At 46.4% G+C, this 21872-nt stretch overlaps 1 protein-coding gene across 4 annotated transcripts; it reads right to left on the bottom strand.

Moving 5' to 3' along the window:
• Positions 1 to 5301: 5301 nt before the first annotated feature.
• On the bottom strand, positions 5302 to 20505 carry LOC138813266 (asialoglycoprotein receptor 2-like). 4 transcript variants are annotated; one of them, XM_070001577.1, is made up of 9 exons: positions 20345 to 20505; positions 19499 to 19708; positions 15853 to 15969; positions 14897 to 14992; positions 14255 to 14326; positions 12513 to 12599; positions 12284 to 12429; positions 5934 to 6040; positions 5302 to 5722 (listed from the first exon to the last, which is right to left on the bottom strand). In XM_070001577.1, exons 2-9 carry the CDS (start codon positions 19620 to 19622, stop codon positions 5566 to 5568), a joined length of 906 nt encoding a protein of 301 aa, XP_069857678.1. In that variant the 5' UTR covers positions 19623 to 19708; positions 20345 to 20505; the 3' UTR covers positions 5302 to 5565. The 4 variants fall into 4 exon arrangements, with proteins under 4 accessions (XP_069857678.1, XP_069857679.1, XP_069857676.1 ...); XM_070001578.1 differs by having other exon boundaries at positions 19499 to 19684; positions 20388 to 20505; XM_070001575.1 differs by lacking the exon at positions 20345 to 20505 and adding an exon at positions 20107 to 20295.
• Positions 20506 to 21872: the final 1367 nt, after the last annotated feature.

The raw sequence follows: 21872 nt of genomic DNA, 5'->3' as shown, positions 1-21872 counted from the left end.
CTTGTTTAAAGGTCTTATAGAATTCTGCTGTGAATCCATCTGGTCCTGGGCTTTTTTTTGTTGGAAGACTTTTGATAGCTTCCTGTATCTCATTATAGGATATTGGCTTATTTAATTGGTTAACTTCTTCTTTGCTCAGTTTGGGCAACTTGTATTTCTCTAAAAATGCATCCATTTCTGCCCGATTTTCTTCCTTTAGAGAGTATAGCTTTTGAAAGTAGTCTGTTAGAATTGTTTGGATATCTTGGGTACGTGTTGTGATGTTTCCCGTGGCATCCCTAATCCTATTAATATGGGTTTCCTCTCTTCTTTTTTTAATTAATCTAGCCAATGGGCCATCAATTTTGTTTATTTTTTCAAAGAACCAGCTTTTTGTTTGGTTTATTTTGGTTATGGTTTTCTGATTTTCTAATTGGTTAATCTCTGCTTTTAATTTGGTTATCTGGCTTCGTCTAGTAGCTTTAGGTCCCATTTTTTCTTGTTTTTCTAGCTGTTTTAATTGCAACGTGAGATTATTTACTTGGTCTGTCTCCATTCTCTTGATGTGGGCACTGAGGGCAATAAATTTGCCCCTCAGGACTGCTTTTGCTGTGTCCCACAAGTTTCTTTGTGAGGTGTTTTCATTTTCATTGAGTTGTAGGAAATGCTTTATTTCTTCTCTGATCTCTTCTGTTATCCAGGCATTGTTAAGGAGTGTGCTGTTCAATTTCCATGTATTGGAGAAATTTCTGCGGTATGCTTTGTTATTGAGAGCTAGCTTGATTCCACTGTGGTCAGATAGGATACAGGGGATTATGTCGATCCCTTTGTATTTGCTTAAGTTCCTTGCATGAACTATGATATGGTCTATTTTGGAGAAAGTTCCGTGAGCTGCTGAGAAGAATGTGTACTGTGTTGTTTTAGGGTGAAATACTCGGTAGATGTCAGTTAATTCCGCTTGAAGTATGGCCTCTCTTAATTCGGTAGCTTCTTTGCCAATCCTCTGGTTGGTAGACCTGTCCTTTGGTGAGAGTGGTGTGTTAAAGTCTCCTAGTATTATCGTATTGGGATCTATTTTATTCTGTAAGTTTGAGAGCATTTGTTTGACATATCTGGGTGCACCAATATTTGGGGCATATAAATTGATGATGGTTATATCCTCCTCTTGGATTGTTCCCTTTATTAATATGTAGTGTCCGTCCTTGTCTTTCTGTACTGATTTTAGTGAAAAGTTTATTTTGTCAGATATCAGGATAGCTACACCTGCTTTCTTACTGGGGGCGTTTGATTGGTAGATCCTTTTCCACCCCTTCACTCTGAGTTTGTTTGTATGTTTGGCTGAGAGGTGGGTCTCCTGAAGGCAACAGATGGATGGGTCTTGTTTTCTGATCCAGTCCTCAGTTCGTTTTCTTTTGATTGGCGAATTCAGCCCATTTATATTAAGAGAAAGTATAGAGAGATGCATTGTTGTCCCTGCCATTCCGTTTACCTAAGTTTTTCTTTTTTCCTTTCCTCCTGTGCTTGCTCAGTTAGACTTTGAGTAACGCCTGTTTGGGGCAGGCCCCAGTTCCTGGCTTCTTTCTTCAGGTTGTGTCCCCCCTCTTAGAATTCTTTGTAATGCTGGCTTAATGTTTATGTATTCATTTAGTTTTTCTTTGCTATTAAAAGTTTTCAGTTCTCCATCGAATGTGAATGCTAGCTTTGCCGGGTATATCAGTCTGGATTGGCAGTTATTGGCTCTCAGGGCTTGTATGGTGCTTTCCCAGGCTTTTCTTGCATTCATTGTTTGTGTGGAGAGATCTGCAGTAATTCTTATTTTTTTCCCATTGTAGTATAGCTCCTTCTTCATTTTTGCTGCATGCAGGATTGTTTCCTTATTATTCAGATCTATCATTTTTACTATAATGTGTCTAGAAGTGTTTCTCCTGGGGTCTTGCTTGTTGGGTGTTCGATAAGCTTTTGTGATGTAGTTAAGATGGTCGTTTTTGAGGTGGGGAAAATTTTCATTGATTATATTGTTAAATAGGTGTTGCATTCCCTTGCTCTGGAATTCCTCACCTTCGTCCACTCCAATTATGCGAAGGTTAAATTTTTTAGCATTATCTGCTTGCTCTTGAATATCCCTTTGGTTTAATTTGAGTGATTTTTCCATATCTGTCACTTTTTGGTCCAGTTGGTGTATTCTGTCTTCTGTATCTGACACTCTACCTTCCATTTCATTCACTCTGTTGACAGTGGCTTCTATTGTGGTTTGCATGGAGGAAATGGATCCCTTTATGGATTCAATGTTGGTTCTCAGAGTACTGATCTCACCTCTCAATGAGGTATGCATTACCTCTAATTTGGCATTTATCTCACTTCTTACTGAGGTTTGTGCAGCTTCTATTTTTGCATGCATCTCTTGTTTGATACCCTGTATCTCTTTGGATAGTTCATCCTTGTGCTCTTTCAATTTCTGATCAATTTCTCGCTTTATTTCTTGAGTCATTGCCTCCAGCAACCCTTGGAAGTAGCCTTTGTCTTCCATTCCTGCTTTGCTCCCACTGGGGCTCTCCCCTGTGTGGCTGCTGGCTTTTGAGGTGAGCTTGCTGTCCTGGGTGGTAGTAAACCTTGTGATTTTTCTCTGTGATTTTCGCATGGAGGTTCAGGAGACTGCTCTTCAATTTTGTTTTGGTGTGTCTGTCTTTGCTTGGTTGCTGATTCTGTATTGGTAGAGAGAGTCTGTGCCTGATCTGGGTTCTGTTGGGAGCCTATTTCCAGCTGCTATTCTGACTTACTTAGGATTCTCAGCTCTCTGCTGTAGATTGCTGGCAGTTCCCGCCTTTGGAAGGGTTGAGCAGCCTAGACTGCTTGTGTTTGCTCCTACGGGTGCTCTTGTGAAGAACAGATGCTCTGGATGCACTCTCCCAAATGCTGGAGTCTGCTATGGGCTCCTGATGTGTTTTTGTTTGTTTGTTTGGGGCTGGTTGTGGGCTTGAACTCTAGGTTCGGGTGCTGTCCCTCAGCTTTTCAGCTCAAGGCTGGTACCCTACCGTTTGAGCCACAGCACCACTTCTGACCCTTTTTGCTTTTGTGATGATGAGGAATCAGATCCAGGGCCTCATACATCCAAGACTATCACTCTATTGCTGAGCCGCCTTAACAGTCTGAGCTCCTGCTTACTATCAGGTGCTGGCAGCCTGTGTTGCCCAATTCCCAGTCTAGGGTATATGGGTGGAGTTTTGGTGGGGTTTGAGCTTCTCTTGTCCTGGGCCTCCAGGTCTTTTGTTGTCACAGGCGTGCTTCCCCGGGGAGTGCTGTTTCCTGGCTTTCTCCCCTCTGTTGAGGCGTATGCTCAGCTTTTTACTTCAATTGGGAGGAGTTGGTTGTGTTGTTCAGGCGCCGGATCCCCGGGCCTGGTTCCGGCCCCAGCCTGGAGCGCGCTTGTTAGGCCTGTGCTGATGTGTATACCACCTAGGTTATACAGCCTGGGGGACACAGTTCAAATTTCTTCTACTGTTGGTAGTCTTGACCCAGGGGCACTGTTCCTGGCTTGGGCATTTAAGCTCCCTTCCAGGGGTGCTCTTGCTCTAGCCTGGCCAGCTGAGTGTGCTCCACGGGCTGGTGGAGCTCTCAAACAGTTCCCAGTTTTAGTGGGTCCTGTGGTCCGGGTGCTGGGGTAGGGAGTCTAGGTCAGGGTCTGGGGATTCCCTCCAGCTCTGGTCTCCCTTGAGGGATACACTTCCCCTGTGGGGTACTCACCCTGGAGCTGGTTGTTTCTGTGTGGTGTAGGTCGTCAGTTGTTGTTGCAATCCGGGCTGGGTTGGGCGGTGGTGGCTCTGTGTGATTCTTTTCTGTCTCTGCCTCTGTCGAAGCTGTCGGGTCAAGAGTGTCCCCGCTCAGGCAGCTTCTTCGCGGTACCTCTGGGGCCCGAGTGGCCCCGCCGGGTCGTTGCTATCGTGATCGGGCGGGCGGGTGGTCTGCAGACAGTTCCCTTTGTGCGCTGCTGCTGGCGGCTTTGGCGGGATGGAGCCTCTCTGCTCGGGTGGAGAGTAAGGGGTGGGGGTGGGATCCTCGTGGAGACTCCCGGCTGGTAGGTTTCTCTGTTCCTGGCGATCCGCTGTTCTGCAAACCAGTACCTGGTGATCTGAAAGCGGCCCCCTGTGTCTCTGCTGTGTCTCTTGGGGCTCCCGCAGCCCCCGCCGGGCCGACTGGCTGGCGGCTTGGCGCACTGCCGCGCGGCCAGTAAAGGTTGGGGGAGGGGTCTTCGCTTTTCTCTGCTCTGAAATTCTTCTTTTCCTCTGTTTCTTTTTTTGTTATTCTCCGCCTCTGGTTTTTCTCTGAGTGTTCGTCTTTTTGTTGTTGTCGGTCTCTTGGGGAGATTAAGCATTGGAGCTCGAACTCTCTTTTTGGTTGGAGAGAGCTGTGGCGTTTCCCTACTGCCCCATCGCCATCTTGGTCCCCCCCCCCAACCTTTTATTTCTTTACTAACATCATATATGACTTCACAGTTTTAAATTTTTGCTTGTGGCTGGGAATGTAGCTTAGTGGTAGAATGCTTACCAAGCATGCATGAAGCCCTGGATTTGAGTCTTCAGTACCATATACACAGAAAAAGCTGGAAGTGGCACTATGGCTCAAGTGGTAGAGTGCTAGCCTTGAGCAAAAGAAGCTCAGGGACAGTGCCCAGGCCCTGAGTTCAAGCCTCAGGACTGGCACAAAAAAAAATTGCCTAGCAAGTGCAAGACCTTCAGTTCAGACCTCAATACTAACAAGAGATATATAGATGATAGAGAGGGATGAAAGATAGATAAGAGAGAGAAACAGAGAGAGAGAGAGAGAGAGAGAGAGAGAGAGATAGTAGAGAAACTGGCTTGTGTAAGGTCTTTAGTTCAATCCCTAATATCTCAAAAATGGCAAAAAAAAAAAAACACCTTAAAATATAATTGTTTAAAGATCTTTCTAAGGCCACCCACTGCAGAAACTGATGGAGATAACTGTCTTTAGAGTCCAAACGGAGCAGCCAGGCTGGAAATGGTGGGCAGGGATCTGAGCAAACCTTCTGTTCTTCACACACATCTTCCCTGGAGGTTGAGGTTTGTTCCCAAATGCAGGGAAAGGAAAGAGCACCTGGATGGCCTCTAACTTCCCCTCATAACTGTCACTGAGCATTTCTGGTCCTAGCCTCTCTCCTCTCCTCTCTAACCCTCCACAATCCCACTGGTGGTGTTTGCCAAGCTGCAAGGCTATAGGGTTACTCCTTGTCTCCCTCCTCCTCCAGCCCTTCTGTCTGACCTTCTTTGTCCCCTTCATGTCCCAGTCCCAAATAACCAAGCCACACAGTTTCAAGTATTTGTGTCTTCTTTTCCCTACTCCATTGAGAAGGGTGAGCATGAGACTAATTACAACACATTGTGGGTGTGAGGAGGGATCTCAGCCTTCCCAGCACCCACTTCCTATTTTTCTCCTCAACTCCTCTTCCCCATGCCTGGGACTCCATTTGTCTTCTGTTCTTCACAATCCTCCTCCATGGAGAAGCTAGATTGATGCAGAAGTGGGCCGGGGCAGGGGTTGGGGGTACCAATGGGAGACACTGAAGCCGGGCTCCTACACGGTGATATTATGTTTCATCTCACAGGCCCAGTGGTACAGCTCTGCACAGAATTTGTCTTTCCAGAAGCCATTTGCCAAGACTACCGCACAGTCATCTCCTGCGCCCACCTCGTGGCCCTGCCAGTTATTTGGCTGAGCCATACCCCAGTGCCTAAGAAGACAGGACAAAGCTCAGGCTCTCCCTCACCATCTCCCACCAATCCAATCTGCTAATCCCCCAAAAAGGCACGGATCACTCAGTGGGACCATCAAGGTAGAGAGTCGGGGAGGGAACGTTGGGGAAGTTGGCCCCTAAGGGATTTGTATGTTGGGGTGAAAGGTCAACTGGCCAGCTAACCAAGGGATACAGGGAAGCCACTTACTGGTAGTTGTTCTCATAGTTGGTTCCATCCACCCATCTCCACGGGCCCTGTATGTCAGAGAGACCTATCCAGGTGTGAAAGGGTCTCATGTGTTCCACGATGAAACTCTGGAAAAACATGTGGGAAGAAGTTGCTAGATTCCAGAAATGTCTTGTACAATCATGATGTATCTGTGCAGGTGTGCCTCCTTCTGCTTCCTCAGCCTGATCTTCCCCAAGCTAAGACATCCCTCCCTCCCCAGGAAGGGTTTCCTTATTCTTCCTCTATAACAATAGCTGTTGAGTGCTTTTTGCCAGTCCTGGGGCTTGAACTCAGGGCATGGGCTCTGTCCCTGAGCGTCTCTGTACTTAAGACTAGCGTTCTACCACTTGAGCTATAGCACCACCTCCAGCTTTTTCTGTTTAGGTGGTGCTGAGGAATCGAACCTAGGGTTTCATACATGCTAGGCAAGCACTCTACCACTAAGCCACATTCCCAGCCCTGTTGAGTGTTTTGTTTTATTTACTTTAATGTAAACAAAGTAAGTTTATTTAAAAGCAAAAGTTGAAAGAAAGACCCATTTGTAAAAGTGGACTCTTTGAAGAGAAGGGAAATCTCAAGTTGGATATCCCCATGGCTATTTAATGGACATTTTCTAGGACAAACTTTGCATAAAGTGCTTTACAAAAATGACCTTATTTAGGAGGCAGGCACCAGCTCATGCCTGTAGTCCTAGCTACTCAGGAGGCTGAGATCTAAGGGTCATGGTTTGAAGTCAGCCCAGGCAGGAAAGTCCATGAGACTCTTATCTCTAATTAACCCCCAGAACAGCAGAAGTAGAGCTGTTGCTCTAGCAGTAGAGTATTAGCCTTGAGAAAAAAAAAATCTCAGGGGTAACCACCAGGCCCTGACTGAGTTCAAGCCCCAAAACCAGCACAAAAAATTACCTCATTTAATCCTCAAAAGTCCTCTAACTTGACTGTCATAGTGATTCTCACTTTGTAAGGTAATAGAATGCAGAGAGCCAATCCAGCATCTAATTCCTACCTACCACACTGTTTCTAGGCCTAGCTGACATTTCACCCATTTTGACTGCTACTCTGACTCTGATCCTCTTCTTGTCTTCTATCTACAGCTTCCAACACTTGGATTCTCAGCTCCTGCTGCTCCCACATATCCCAGAACCCATAAATAATCTTGAGTTCACTCCCCTTCCAGATCCATCTGCCCCTGGTTGACCTTGCTCTGTGTGGCTGTCATTTTCTGAGGTTTGCCAGTCCTCAAGCTTCTGAGCTCGGACTCACAGGGTAGAACCCAATATGACCTGGCAACAGGGTCTAGCAGCTCTATGATGAATGGATGAGTTTGAGGGTGCTAGCCCACTGGCAAGGGCATGGGTGAAAATGTCTCTGAGCTTAATAAACAGGTTCCCAGAATCTAGAGCCCCTTTGAACAGAGATGGCTATCCCAAAAGACTTAAATCACCATGCTTGGCAATGCTGCAAAGGAATTATGTGATCAGACTAGTTTTTTGGACATCTACCCTAACAATCCTCTCAACAGTGTGTGAAAAAAGGTTAAATTGGAAGACAAATCACCTAATTCCATTTTCATTCCTTAGAGACACAACCAAGGTTGTAATTGATCACCTCGTTCAAGGGCTGGATCAGTTCTAGTACATTGCACAGTATCCTGTTGATGAAAAGGCAACCCCAGGGTTTGGTGAAGTTGCTCCTCACATTCAGAGGGTTGACAGAATTGGGAAGAAGAGACCTAGACACAAAGTAGTCTATTCACTGCCTTCTCAGTGGCCTCTTCTTATCAACAAAGAAATAGAATCACTGAAGTAAATATATAGATTATCAATACCCAAGTCTCTGGATCAAAGACTGAGTAAAGAAATCTCAGATGAGCAAAGAAAAATCATTCAGAATCATTCTTTCTCACTTCCTGGATGAGTAACAGGAAAAGAAGAATTACACCCATTTTCATAAGAGTAACAAAAAGAAAATCATCATAAAAGTCATTCCACACTCTACCACTTGAGCTACATCCAGCAGATTTTCTCATCTTTCAAATGAAGAGTTATATAAACTTCTGGTTTCTGAAGCCAAAAAATTTCAGTTATCATTTCAAGTTATAAAAGTAATCACTAGTAAAACTAAGAGTGAACTGCCACTATTCCAAAATACAATAGAGGAGAAAACAAAGTAAATGTGAGAAAGCAAAAGAAGTATAAAACCCTTAAAAATAAACAGGACTGCTGGGTGCCAGTGGTTCATGCTTGTAATCCTAGCTACTTAGGAGGCTGAGATCTGAGGATCATGTTTTAAAGATATCCCATGTAGAAAAGTCTGAGACTCTTATTTCCAATTAACCACCAGAAAACCAAAAGTGATGCTGTGGCTCAAAGTGGTCAAGCACTAGACTTGACTAAAAAAGCTCAGAAACAGCACCGGGCCCAGAGTTCAAGTTCCATGACCAACAAAAAATAAAATAAAATAAAAATAAACAGGACTAATATTAAACATGTCTACTAAAGATAAATGTTAAATGAATACATTCACCTTTTAACAGAAAAATCATTCCAGTTACTCAGAAGCCTGAAGTGGGAGGATCACTTGATACCAGGAGTTTGAGACTAGCTTGAAATCTATAGGAAGAGGTGAGGGAGGGAGGGGATAGAACTAGTTTGCTTAGCAAACATGAGGACTTGAATCAATTTCTTTTCTTTTTTCTTTTTTTTTTTTTTGGGGTCCGGTCCTGGGGCCTGAACTCTGGGCCTGGGCCCTGTCCCTCAACTCTTCAGCTCAAGGCTAGCACCCTACCACTTGAGCCACAGCGCCACTTCTAGCATTTTTCTTTTTGCTTATGTGGTGCTGAGGAATCGAACCCAGGGCCTCATGCATGCAAGGCAAGCACTCTACCACTGAGCCACCTTCCCAGCCCTTGAATCAATTTTCTTAAAATGGTCATAACTATCAAAAGAAATCTAAAAGCTGGGCAGAAAGACATTCACACCTGTAAGCCAAGCTACTCAGGAGACTGAGATCTGAAAATTGTGGTTCAGAGTCAGCCCATGCAGACAAATCTGTGAGATACCTATTTCCAATGGTCAAAAAAAGGAGCTGTGCGTTGGTGGCTCACGCCTGTAATCCTAGCTACTCAGGAGGCTGAGATCTGAGGATCATGATTCAAAGCCAGCCCGGGGAAGGAAAGTCCATGAGACTCTTATCTCCAATAAACCACTAGAAAACCGGAAGTGGCGGTGTGGCTCAAGCAGTAGAGTGCTCAACTTGAGCTAAAGAGCTGAGGGATAGCACCCAAGCCCAGAGTTCAAGCCCCATGACAGCCAAAAAAAAATGGCTGGGAAGGTGGCTCAGTGGTAGAGTGCTTGCCTTGCATTCATGTGGCCCTGGGTTCAAGTCCTCAGCACCACATAAGCAGAAAAAGCCAGAAGTGGATCTATGGTTCAAGTGGTAGAGTGTTAGCCTTGAGCTGAAGAGCTGAGGGACAGCACCCAGGCCCAGGAGTCAGGAGTCAGGCCCCCTCACCAACCAAAAAAAAAAACAAACAAAAAACAACAACAACAACAAAAAACAATGGTCAAATAAAAGCTACAGTGAAGATGTGGCTCAAGTGGTAGAGCATCAGCCTTGAGAGTAAAAAGCTAAGCCAGAGTTTGAGGACCTGAGTTCAAACCTTTACACTGGTATAAAAACAAAACTAATCAGGGCACTGGTAGCTCACGCCTGTAATCCTAGTTACTCAGGAGGCTGAGATCTGAGGATCTCAGTTCAAAGCCAGCCCAGACAGCAAAGTCCACGAGACTCTGATCTCCAATAAACTACTCAGAAAACCAGAAGTGGTGCTGTACCTCAAGTGGTAGAGCGCTCCCCTTGAGCTGAAGAGCGCAGGGACAATGCCTAAGCTGAGTTCAAGCCCCATGACTGACAAAAAACAAAAACAAAAAAACACTACTCTCATTCAGAATGACAATCCTTAAGAAAACAAACAATAACAAATGCTGGTGAGCATACGAGAAAAAAGGAAGCCTCTATGCACTGCTGGTAGGGAGGTACACTAGTGCAACCACCATGGAAATCAGTATGTCAGTTTGTCAGTTCTTCAAAAAACTGAAAATACACCTACCTATGATCCTGTCAGATATATATCCTGTTAGATATTTACCACTATTGGGCATATATCTAAAGGAGAAACATACCTGAATATCCATGTTTATAATAGTGCTGCTCACAATAACCAAATGGCAGAATCAGCCAAGGTGCCCAATCACAGACGAGTGGATAAAGAAGATATAGTACATATGTAGTACATATATTACTATATATTTATCAGTACACATGTATACCACAGAATATCACATAGCCCTAGTGAAAAATGAAATTAAGTCACTTCTAGAAAAATGAGTGGAATTGGAGAACAACATGTCAAGCAAGATAAACCCCCAAAATGTAAATTTCATGTGTTTTCATTTTTTGGGGGGGATCCGGTCATAGGGCCTGAACTCTGGGCCTGGGTGCTGTCCCTCAGCTCTTCAGCTCAAGGCTAGCGCTCTACCACTTGAGCCACAGCGCCACTTCCGGCTTTTTTCTTTTTGCTTATGTGGTGCTAAGGAATCGAACCCAGGGCCTCATGCATGCAAGGCAAGCACTCTACCACTGAGCCACCTTCCCAGCCCTCATGTGTTTTCATTTTTATGTGGACGCTAGACCTAAAAGGCATACTCATGGTTCATGGACATATACATATATCTGAATGTATATATGTATGTATGCATATATGTGTATATATTATAATTTTATATATATATATATATATATATATCCAGAATATGGCTCTAACTATGGAACTATTTAGAAGAATGAGGGGAAGGAGAAAGGAAAAAAGATTGAAGGTGAAGATAGCATTAGGAATCTCAAAGCTGTTGACTAGTAGGAGATTGGAGGCAGGGGGGAAAGAAGGCAACAAAGAAGGTAATCTGAGCAAAATATAATATTTACATGTCTGTAATAAAAAACAAAAATAGGGCTGGGAAGTGGTAGAGTGCTTGCCTTGCATGCTTGAGACCCTGGGTTCGATTCCTCAGCACCACATAAGCAAAAAGAAAAAAAAGCCGGAAGTGGCGCTGTGGCTCAAGTGGTAGAGCACTAGTCTTGAGCTGAAGAGCTGAGGGACAGCGCCCAGGCCAAGAATTCAGGCCCCATGACCGGACCCAAAAAAGAGAAAGAAAGAAAGAAAGAAAGAAAGAAAGAAAGAAAGAAAGAAAGAAAGAAAGAAAGAAAGGAAGGAAGGAAGGAAGGAAGGAAGGAAGGAAGGAAGGAAGGAAGGAAGGAAGGAAGGAAGGAAGGAAAAGAAAAGAAAAAAGAGAAAAGAAAAGTAAAAGAAAAGGATTCTTGGAATACCTTGCAGTTGCCAAAGCTTAATAATAACAATTTAAAATGCATAAAAGAGCTGGGAATGTGACTTAGTGATAAAGTGTTTGCCTAACATGCATGGAGCCCGGGGTTTGATTCCTCATTACCACATAAACAGAAAAAGCTGGAAGTAGGGTTGTAGCTCAAGTGGTAGAGTGCTAGCCTTGAACAAAAGAAGCTCAGGGACAGTACCCAGGCACTGAGTTCAAGACCCAGGACTGGCAAAAACAATAAAATAAAATGCACAAAAATCAGCCAGGAGCTGGTGGCCCATGCCTGGAATCCTAGCTACTGAGGAGTCTGAGATCTGAGGATCTCATTTTGAAGTCAGCTTGGGCAAGAAAGTCCATGAGACCACCAGAAAACAGGAAGGGGTGCTGTGCCTCAAAGTGGTAGAGCGCTAGTCATGAGCAAAAGAGCTCAGGGACAGTGCCCAGGCCCTGAGTTCAAGCCCCACAACCAACAACAACAACAAAAATGGCACAAAAATGCCTTATGTGTTCTAATGGGTTGGTTCTTCCTCTGTGAACCATGTTCAAGGTCACTGTCTGGTGGCAGCAATGGAAATGAGAGGCAAAGGGCACCTTGCAGGGCTCCAGACACGCACGGCAGGAGAGCAGTCAATGGAATCCCACTACTCTGTTCCCTTGACACAGACAACAACCACATCTGAAGGCCAACATTGGGATTCACAGACTCTCCATGTCCTGCCCTCAAGGTTTATCTCCCAACTGGCTCCTTGTCACTTTCTGCCAGCTCCTGGCTACCATCTCCCACTTCTTAGAATCAATGGCTGCTCCACTGCCCAAACTCTGCCACACTTCCTCTTCTGGATTCTGTTTTAGGTTAAGAAGCAGGGAAAACAAGCCTGCTTGGGCCTACTCATTCAAAGCATTCCGGTTTTCCTCTGACCTCCAGACAGCAGGGCCTCACCTGTTCATCCCAAGAGTTGATAACCACCAGGTGGGCATTCTCCAGCTGGCAGTATGCGTAGGCCTCGTGCCAATTCATCCCAGCACGCGAGAACCAGTAGCAGCTGCCTCCATATTTCACCCAATTAACAGGACAACATTTCGTGCCTGAGGGGACACAGGCCAGAGGGTGATGAGGCCCGGTTGTGGCCGGGACAGAGACACGGGGACCAGTGCCACTGAGTCCCTACCGTTGCTTTGGAGAAACACCATGTTACACTCCAGGGAGCTCATATCCGTGGGGAAGTGCTTCAGGTGCAGGAACAAGGCAGCGTGGTCTAGGGGACAGAGGGACAGTGGGAGGAATGTGTGGGTCCCCTCCCGCCAGGACCAGGTGCAGGACCCCAGCTGGAGGCTTCAGAACCTCACACCATACACACACCACAAAACACGTACCATACAGACACAACACACACCCACACTCCACATCACCTAATACAGTATACCTACACCACAGCCCACGCCACATATACCCCAACACACATACTACACATATACCACACCACACATACCACAACATACATACCAAACACATACCACACCACACACACACCAAACACATACCACACCACACACACACCAAACACATACCACAACACACATACCACACACATACCATACCACACACACCACACACACCAAACACATACCACAATACACATACCACAACACACATACCAAACACATACCACAACACACACACCAAACACATACCACAATACACATACCACAACACACATACCACACCACACACGCCAAACACACACCAAAACATATATACCACACACCACACACACTGTATATATGCCACCCCACAGCACATATAACACAACACAGCATACATAACATACCACACACACCAAATACGCACCACAACACACGTAATGCACACATAACACACCCCACTCACCAAACACTCAGCATAACACATGTACCACATCACACACACACACACACACACACACACACACATACACACACACTGTGGGTGTAGCTTAACATGTTCTTTTCCTAGACAGCACTAGGCCCATTTAGTACAGATAGCAAATAACAGGCCTCCTCCCCTCTTTTTTTTTTTTTTTTTTTTTTTTTTGGTTGATCGTGGGGCTTGAACTCTGGGCCTGGGTGCTGTCCCTCAGCTCTTCAGCTCAAGGCAAGCGCTCTACCACTTGAGCTACAGCGCCACTTCCGGTTTTCTGGTGGTTTATTGGAGATAGGAGTCTCACGGTCTCTCCTGCCCGGGCTGGCTTTGAACCACGATCCTCAGATCTCAGCCTCCTGAGTAGCTAGGATTACAGGCGTGAGCCACCAGCGCCCGGCCCTCCTCCCCTCTTTACCTTGAGATGACACTCCATTGGGGTAGTTACAACCCCCTTAAAGTAACCTTCAGTCTGGGCAGCTGCAGCCCCTTATCTGCCACTTGGGCAGCAGCCATAAATCCTATCCCGCCATGATGAAGACCCTGGTCCACAGGCCCACACCGGGTCTCCACCTCCAAGCCCCTCCTAGCCCCTGAAGCTTACATAGGTCGCCTCAGACAAAGCCAGCACTTCTCTCTTGTGAGAAGGAATCTTGCTGCTCCTCTTGCTGCCACTAAACCTTTTCTTTGTTCTTTGTGCCTAAATGTCTGCGTGGTTTTCTGGCAAAGTCTAACACATACTGCACGCATGCCACACGCACACCACATCACATACCATAAACACACTAAACTGCTTCAGATGGAGCACATGAGTCACATATAACACTCCACACAACACACATACCACACTCATACAACTCCACCAACACCAGAGCACATACTGCACACAGATACCACCCCATACTCACACCACATACACAACACCCACACACGCACACCTCGCATATCACAGACACAATACACACATCCACCTCACACACAGACCACACGCATGCTTCGGGAGGAAAATGTGACCTGCTTTTATGTCCTGATGTTGTTTCTCCAGCTGGGCCTCCAGAGATGTCAATTTGTCGCTCATGCTGCCTTCTGAAAAAAAAAAGGAAGACAAATTCCTCCTTCAGCCTCCTGCACCCACCTCCAGCCTCACACACTAGGGGGCGCCATTTGGAGCCCACAGCCTCCCGTGGAACATGGCCTAGTCAACATCTGAACCCTCAGCCCCATCAGGCTGCTCTGCACCTGCAGGGGCTTAGGCCACTGTGCTGTTGAAATTCCTTCCTTGGGTCCCTGTGTTCACACAACCCAGTCCTATGCAGTCCACACAACTTGCTGCAACTTGCTCCCACTCTCTGACCTCTGACCCCCTCACAACTCCCTCCCCCACCCCAGTTCCTAGAATTGTCCTCAGTCCCCCAATACACAGTGCTCTTCTTCACCTCCTGTGGGTCACAGCCTCTTCTCTCTGGCTGGCACTCACCCTGCCTGCCTCAGTTGGTCCCCAGGGCCCCTCAAGTCAGGGCCAGTACCTGTAGAAGTCTTGCTAGCTCCTCAGGGCTAGATCATCTGCCCTGGGCTTCATCCCCACAGCCCCTGAGCAGATTCAGCACTGAGCCCAGCGGATAAATCTGTGTGGATAAACAACGGCCAGCCACTCACTATGGGAGCCCAGGGCCAGGACCTCCACCAGGGTGCTGGAGGAGAAGTTGTTGAAAGTTTCCTTCAGGGTACGCAGCTCTTCCTGCAGCCGTGTGCCTTGTCAGGAGACAGTGAGACAGGAAGGGGTGTGGGGCTGTGCCCCCATTACCATCCATGCGACTATCCCCCTCACTGCCCATCACTGCCCCATCATCCATCCCATTCTTTTTGGGGGGGAGGGGTAGGAGGAGAGGTTGTGCTAGTCCTGGGACTTGAACTATGGGTCTTGGTGCTGTCCCTGAGCTTTTATTTATTTATTTTTTAGGTACAAAACCAGAACCCAAACTCAGTACCTGACACTTTTGCTCATTGGCTGGCATTCTACCAACTAAGCCATGCCTCCAATCCCAGTCCCTGAGCTTTTCTACTCAAGGCTAGCGCTCTACCACTTGAACCACACCTCTACTTCTGGTTTGTTAGATGCTTAATTGGAGATAAGCATCTCATGGATTTTCCTGCCTGGGCTGGCTTTGAACTATGATCCTCAGATCTCAGCCTTTTTTTTTTCCTTTTTTATTTTATTTATTTATTTTGGTCAGTCATGGGGCCTGAACTCCAGGCCTGGGCATTGTCCCTCAGCTCTTCAGCTGTAGACTAGTGCTCTACCACTTAAGCCTCAGCCCCACTTCTGGCTTTTTCTGCTATGTGGTGCTGAGGAATCGAACCAAGGGCCTCATGCATGCAAGGCAAGCACTCTACCACTGAGCCACCTTCCCAGCCCCAATCTCAGCCTTTTGAATAGCTAGGATTATAGGCATGAGCCACTATCACCTGGCTATTGATCCCATTCTTGACTTCTTATTGCGCTCAGCACCTGTAGCATGCTGCCTCTACCTCCTCCCCTCTCATTGCTCTCCTCACTACCTCATCATTATCCATAACCCACCCCCATCTTTGTCTCATCCCTGTAACCTCACTTTGAGACCCGATCACACAGACGGCCACCAGCAGCAGGACATTGAGGCTCAGGGCGAGCAGACTGAGATGGAAGCTGGAGCAAAGGCGTTTTGGAAAGGTCTGGGAAGGAGGCTGCCCTGTAAGAGAAAAAGAGTGTCAGAAGCCACACATTCAAGGGACAGGAACAGGGCAAGGAAAGAAACAAGTATGGCATTCTGGAAGAGCTAATGGATTTGACCCCATTAATGGGGTGTTAAACATGGAACATTTATACATCTGCACCTACAGGAACATGGGCAAGCATGCACACCACACACACACATACACACACACAGGTACATATAACATGCACACACATAGTACACAATAGTCACAACAGCTCTGTGAAAAGCCAAGCTCTTACACCTGAGATGAGGGACACACCTGCCCTTTGCTACACATGCTTCATAAGAAAAGAGGGCTAGTGGATGCTAGTGGCTCATGCCTGTAATCCTAGATACCCAGGAAGTTGAGATCTGAGAATCATAGTTCAAGAACCCAGCCTGACAATTTCAAGAGACCCTTATCTCCAAATAATCGGCCAAAAGCCAAAAGTGGGGATGTGGCTCAAGTGGTAGAGCACTGTCCTTGAGTGAAAAAAACTAAGCAAGAGCTTGAGGCCCTAGGTTCAAGTCCCAGTATCGGTAGGAGGAAGGGAGCAAATTTTCAAGACACTGGACATCAGCAAAGGAAAGGCATTGATTCCTGAAAAAGAGGAAACAAATAAGATGAACCAAAATACTCCATCTTTTTTTTTTCTTTTGGTCGGCTGTGGGGCTTGAACTCTGGGCCTGGGTGCTGTCCCTCAGTTCTTCTGCTCAAGGCAAGCATTCTACCATTTGAGCCACAGCACCACTGCTGGTTTTCTGGTGGTTAATTGGAGATAGGAGTCTCCGACTTTTCAGCCCAGGCTGGCTTTGAATTGTGATCCTCATATCTCAGCCTCCTGAGTAGCTAGGATTACAAGTATGAGCCACCAGCACCTGGCAAAATGCCCCATTTTATACTTAGAGAAAGTTTTTGGGCCACAGGACATGGAAGGGAAATCAAGACAGAGGCCAGCAGCTTCCCTAGTCCAGGAGATAGAATTTAGAGTTCGAGCTCAAGATGGTCAGGACTCACTGGATCAGACAGATTGCAAGTTACTATATCCTAGAAGAAAGCTCAAGAGTATATAGAGGAATACAAAAGTATCCAGTACCTGGTGTGGTAAAGTTCACAAAATCTTGCCTCCAGTCAAAGATATACAAGATACATAAGATGTACAGGAAAACACAGCTCATATTGAGGAGGTTAACAAATCAATCAAACAGGCTGAGGATGTAGAGTGCTTGCCTCGCCCGTGACCTGGATCCCATCTTCAGCACCAAAAGTAAATGAAAAAATCTATTAAAATGGATGCAGAATGGACATGGATGTTAGAATTAAGCCAGACACGGTGGCTCACAGCTATAATCTTAGCTACTCAGGAGACTGAGATCTGAGGATGACTGAAGCCAGCCTGGATAGGAAAGCCCATGAGACTCTTATCTCAAATTAACCACTAGAAAAATGGAAGTGATGCTATGGCTCAAAATGGTAGAGCATTAGCCTGGAGCAAAACCAGCTCAGGGATGGCACCGAGGTCCTCAGTTCAAGCCGTACAACTGACAAAAAAAGAAAAAAAGAATTGTAAACAATGTCCTTGAAACAGATGTTGTAGTTATAGCCCATATATTCATACATATAAATGCATATGTGGAAAAAAAGAAAAACAACATTAAGCAGACAGCTGTGAAAGGTATTTAAAAGTTCAAAGTTGAGCTTTAGAGATGAAAACAACCACGTCTAGCATTAAATGCCTGTTCAAGCACACACACACACACACACACACACACACACACACACACACTAGTTAATTAATTAGGGCTGGGAATGTGGCTTAGTGGTAGAGTACTTGCCTAGCATGCATGAGCCCTGGTTCAATTCCTCAGTACCACAAAAACAGAAAAAAGTTTGCAAGTGGCACTGTGGCTCAAGTGGTAGAATGCTAGCCTTGAGCACAGAGATGTTCATACAGAGCCCAGGCCCTGAGTTTAAGTCCCAGGATTGGCAAAAAATAATAATAATAATAATTAATTATATTAAATTAAATCCAGCCAGGTACTGGTGGCTTGTACATATAATCCTAGCTTCTCAAGAGGCTGAAATCCGAGGATTGCAGGGTAAGCAAGGCCATGAGACTTTTTTCTCCACTTAACCACCAACAAGCTGGACATGAAAGTGTAGCTCAAGTGGTAGAGCGCTAGCCTGAAGCAAAAAATGCTTAGGGACCGTGACTAGGCCCTGAGACTAGCACAAAAAAGAAAAGTCTTGAAAACTCTGTACACATAAAGTGGCAGGAAAAGGTAGAAAGCCATCAACAGTAAAACGCTTTCCTGTGACCACGCTCCTTCCTAGACAGCCGCAGCTGCTTGAAGGAAGTATGTGACAGGTGTGCAGTATCTGGACTTCCCCCTCTGTGCTCTCCTTCAGGCCACTTAAGCATCAATTTAAAGAATCGTGGACTCTCTCTAAGCTTTTTGTCCAAATGCTGAATCCTTTCACCCTCAGAAGATTTAGCAACACCCAAAGCCATTGAGTGTTCCACTAGTTCTTGGTCTCACAAACAGCTTCAAAGCAAAGTGAGGTAGGTGGGCCTTAGTCCCTGTAGAGACTGTTGGGGGGGGGGCCTGCCACCCCACTTCCAGGAAGGAGATGTGATAGGTGGAGTAGGTTTCTCTTTTTTTTTCTTTTTTTTGGGGGGTCCAGTCGTGGGGCCTGAACTCTGGGCCTGGGCGCTGTCCCTCAGCTCTTCAGCTCAAGGCTAGCGCTCTACCACTTGAGCCACAGCGCCACTTCCGGCCTTTTTCTTTTTGCTTATGTGGTGCTGAGGAATCGAACCCAGGGCCTCAGGCATGCAAGGCAAGCGCTCTACCACTGAGCCACCTTCCCAGGCAGGAGTAGGTTTCTCTTGGCCCTTCCTTTCCTGCCTGGCACAATCCTTCCCTCAGTCCCCCAGCCTCAGGATCACACATCCCCTCTGTCCTCTCCCCTGAGCTTGTGCCCTGGTCCCTTCTGCTTCCACAGAGCCTGGCTCCATCCCAGCTCCCACCCTGATGTTCCTCCACCTGTTTCCTACCTTTCTACCTAGAACCACAGCAATGTCTCTGAAATCTTTCCACCAATCACTTGGAGAATTATGTTCAACATTTTCCCAGGACAGGCCCAGGAGGATGTAGGGGGAGCAGGCCCTTCCAGCTCATTTCTCCACTCTTCCCAGCTCATCTCCCACCTTCACTCTTACGTATACTCATAGTTCTGGCTGGCTGTGGACATGCCTGCATATGTACACACACACACACACACACACACACACACACACACACACACACACACACACACACACACACACACACACAGCACACATGTGCCTCAGGGTAGGAGAAAGAGGGAGAAAGTCTCCTCTGGTTCCAATATGCCCTCATCTCTGGGGCCCTCTACAATAAGGGGAGGAACGCAGTCCCTGCCCCCTGAACGCATAGACAGAGAGCACTTGGCAATTGAGACAAGGGTTCAGGGGTTGAAGCCCCTGAAACTGGTACTTGCCTTTCCAAAATGGACTTTCTCTCCTGGGGTTCTGCCCATGAGTGCCTGGCTCCTCACCACCACTGAACTGATGGTTAGTTTCCTCCGAGTCAAGCTGCTGGATGTCTTGAAAGTCCTTGTCCATGATGGGCCCCAGGCTGGTGTTGGAGCTGGGAGTGAAGCTTGTACTTCAGGCTGAAGCTGGAGCTGTGTTTATGGATAGGCTTTGAACTGACAAGCAAATTCATGTGGACAGATTAAAGTAAGGAATGACACCAGGTGCTGATGGCTCACGCCTGTAATCCTAGCTACTCATGGAGGCTGAGATCTGAGGACTGAGGTTTGAAGCCAGTCCAGACCCAGCAGCAACAACAATGATGATGATGATAATAATAATAATAAAATAAGGCCTAAGAGTAGAGCAAGGTGACAGCTGAGGTTGGATATGAAGTTGAAGATAAGTTTGGAGGAAAGCTTTGAACTATCTTAGTTTCCTGTCCCATCTCATGTCTCCTTGACAAGGCCAGGAGCTTTCCCAGAACAGCCCACACCTTCCCATCCAACCCCTCTTGTCCCTGAACCACAGACATCTACAATACCACCTGCCCTCACCCCCCGACCTTCATTACCTGTTAAAAGTATAAAGAGCTGACTTGCTCCCACCAACAGTCCAGACCCCAGAAAGAAGAGATGTGAATGCCGGGAAGATTGGGGAAGGAGGTGTGAGGGGAGAGGGGAAGAGGAGGCTGGTCCAGGCAATCACTCTGAGCCCCTGTATCTGAGTGTCCAAGTGAATCTAACATGGCATCTCCTGGCTGAGGGGACTTTGGACAGTTAAATAGAAATATAAACAGAGCTGGAACTCACGCCATGAGTAGTGGGGGTAGGCGACACAACCATTGCTATTTACCCTCAGAGAATGGAGTCTTCTGGGTCTACCACCTCCATCCCCAATCTTCAGTCAATCTATACCCCTCATTTCATGACTGAGGCATGGGAGCTAGGCCTGGAAGTGTTGAGATACGGCGAGCTGTTTCCCCTCTGTCCCTCCCCCTTCCATTTCCTGTCCCTGAGTTTTCCAGCAGTGTTGGTTTCTCCAAAGTTCCCTGACCAGGATCAGAGAGACCGACCAGTTCCCGGCTCTTTCCCAATCTGGGCCTGTGAACCTTGCATGCCAGCCCTGTGGACTCAGCTCCAGGTACCCCAACCCCTGCCCAACTCAATCACCTTTCTGGGGAGCAAAAGTTCCTCCAGTTGCAGGGAGGAAGAGAAATAGGATAAAGACGTAGGATTGTTAAGAGTGGGAGAATTACGAATGCTGCTAGTGATCCTAGAGGGCTAAATGAGTGTGTCACAGAAAGCAGCTCTCCTAGAGTAGGAGAAAAGTCACCTTCATTAGCACTTTCTGTGGCCCGGGCACCCTGCCAGGCCCAGGAACACAAACATTAGTCCACTCCTGTAATTTCATTATACATGTTTTCTCACTTAACCCTCACAAACACAACACAAGATGGACGCCTTCCTTATTCCCAGGGGAAGAACAGGGGAGGAAATGGAGCCTTGGGGAGATGACATGACTTGCTCTAGGTAGGAGGTAGAAGAGTTTGAGGGTAGAATGTTTCCCCAAGGACTCATGTATTAGACACTTTGTCTCTAGACTATGGCACTACTGGGAGATGGTAGGAATTTTAAATGGTGTGGCCCCGTGGGAGGTATTTAGGTCCTTGGTCACTCACCCCCTCAAAGGATACCATGACCCCAGCCTTCTTCCTCTCCTGATTCTCAGTGTGGCAAATGGCTTCGCTCCCACACATACACCCTGGTGTCATATGCCACCTCAGCAGTTCCAAAGCAGCAGGGCCAAGGGATCATGAACTGACATCTCTAAAATAAGCTTATTTTCACTTTAAGTTGATTTATCTCAGCTATTTGTGGGCTAGACCCAGTTCTAGCCAGCTGTTTGCTGTTCAAAAGCTAGTATTTGTACTCACTAGACACTCTGTTGGAAATGAACTATATAACTTGAGGGGGGTGGGGCAGGATGGAAAACTTGGGAGAAAATGAGGGAGGAGGTGATACTATTCAAAAGGAAATGTGCCTGTAACCCCTCTGTACATCACCTTTACAATAAAGTAAAACTAAAACAATAAGCAAAAAGAAAAAAGCCAATATTTCAGGCTAGGCACCAGTGGCTCAGGCCTGTAATCTTAGCTACTCAAGAGTATGAGATCAGAGGATTGTGGCTAAAAGTTAGTCTGGGCAGGAATTTTTGTGACACTCTTACTCCAATTAACATAGCTAATAGAGTTGTGGCTCAAGTGGTAGAGCACTCACCTTGAGGGAAAAAAAAAAAAAAAAAAAGCTAAGGGACAGCACTTCATGGCCTGAGTTCAAA

Source organism: Dipodomys merriami, unplaced genomic scaffold (assembly GCF_024711535.1).
Source record: "Dipodomys merriami isolate MVZ:Mamm:240054 unplaced genomic scaffold, mDipMer1.0.p SCAF_59, whole genome shotgun sequence".
In the NCBI taxonomy this organism is placed as follows: Eukaryota; Metazoa; Chordata; class Mammalia; order Rodentia; family Heteromyidae; genus Dipodomys; species Dipodomys merriami.
This window is presented reverse-complemented; position numbering and strand designations above follow the sequence as displayed.

What these genes read in the sequence shown, in the direction of transcription:
- LOC138813266 (XM_070001577.1), bottom strand. Translation starts at nt 19,622, where the DNA reads ATGGACAAGGACTTTCAAGACATCCAGCAGCTTGACTCGGAGGAAACT. An exon ending in ACATCAGGACATAAAAGCAG is followed by an intron (nt 12,600 to 14,254) that starts GTCACATTTTCC and finishes TCTGTCCCCTAG; the next exon opens with ACCACGCTGCCTTGTTCCTG. An exon ending in TCAACTCTTGGGATGAACAG is followed by an intron (nt 6,041 to 12,283) that starts GTGAGGCCCTGC and finishes ATGTTTTTCCAG; the next exon opens with AGTTTCATCGTGGAACACAT.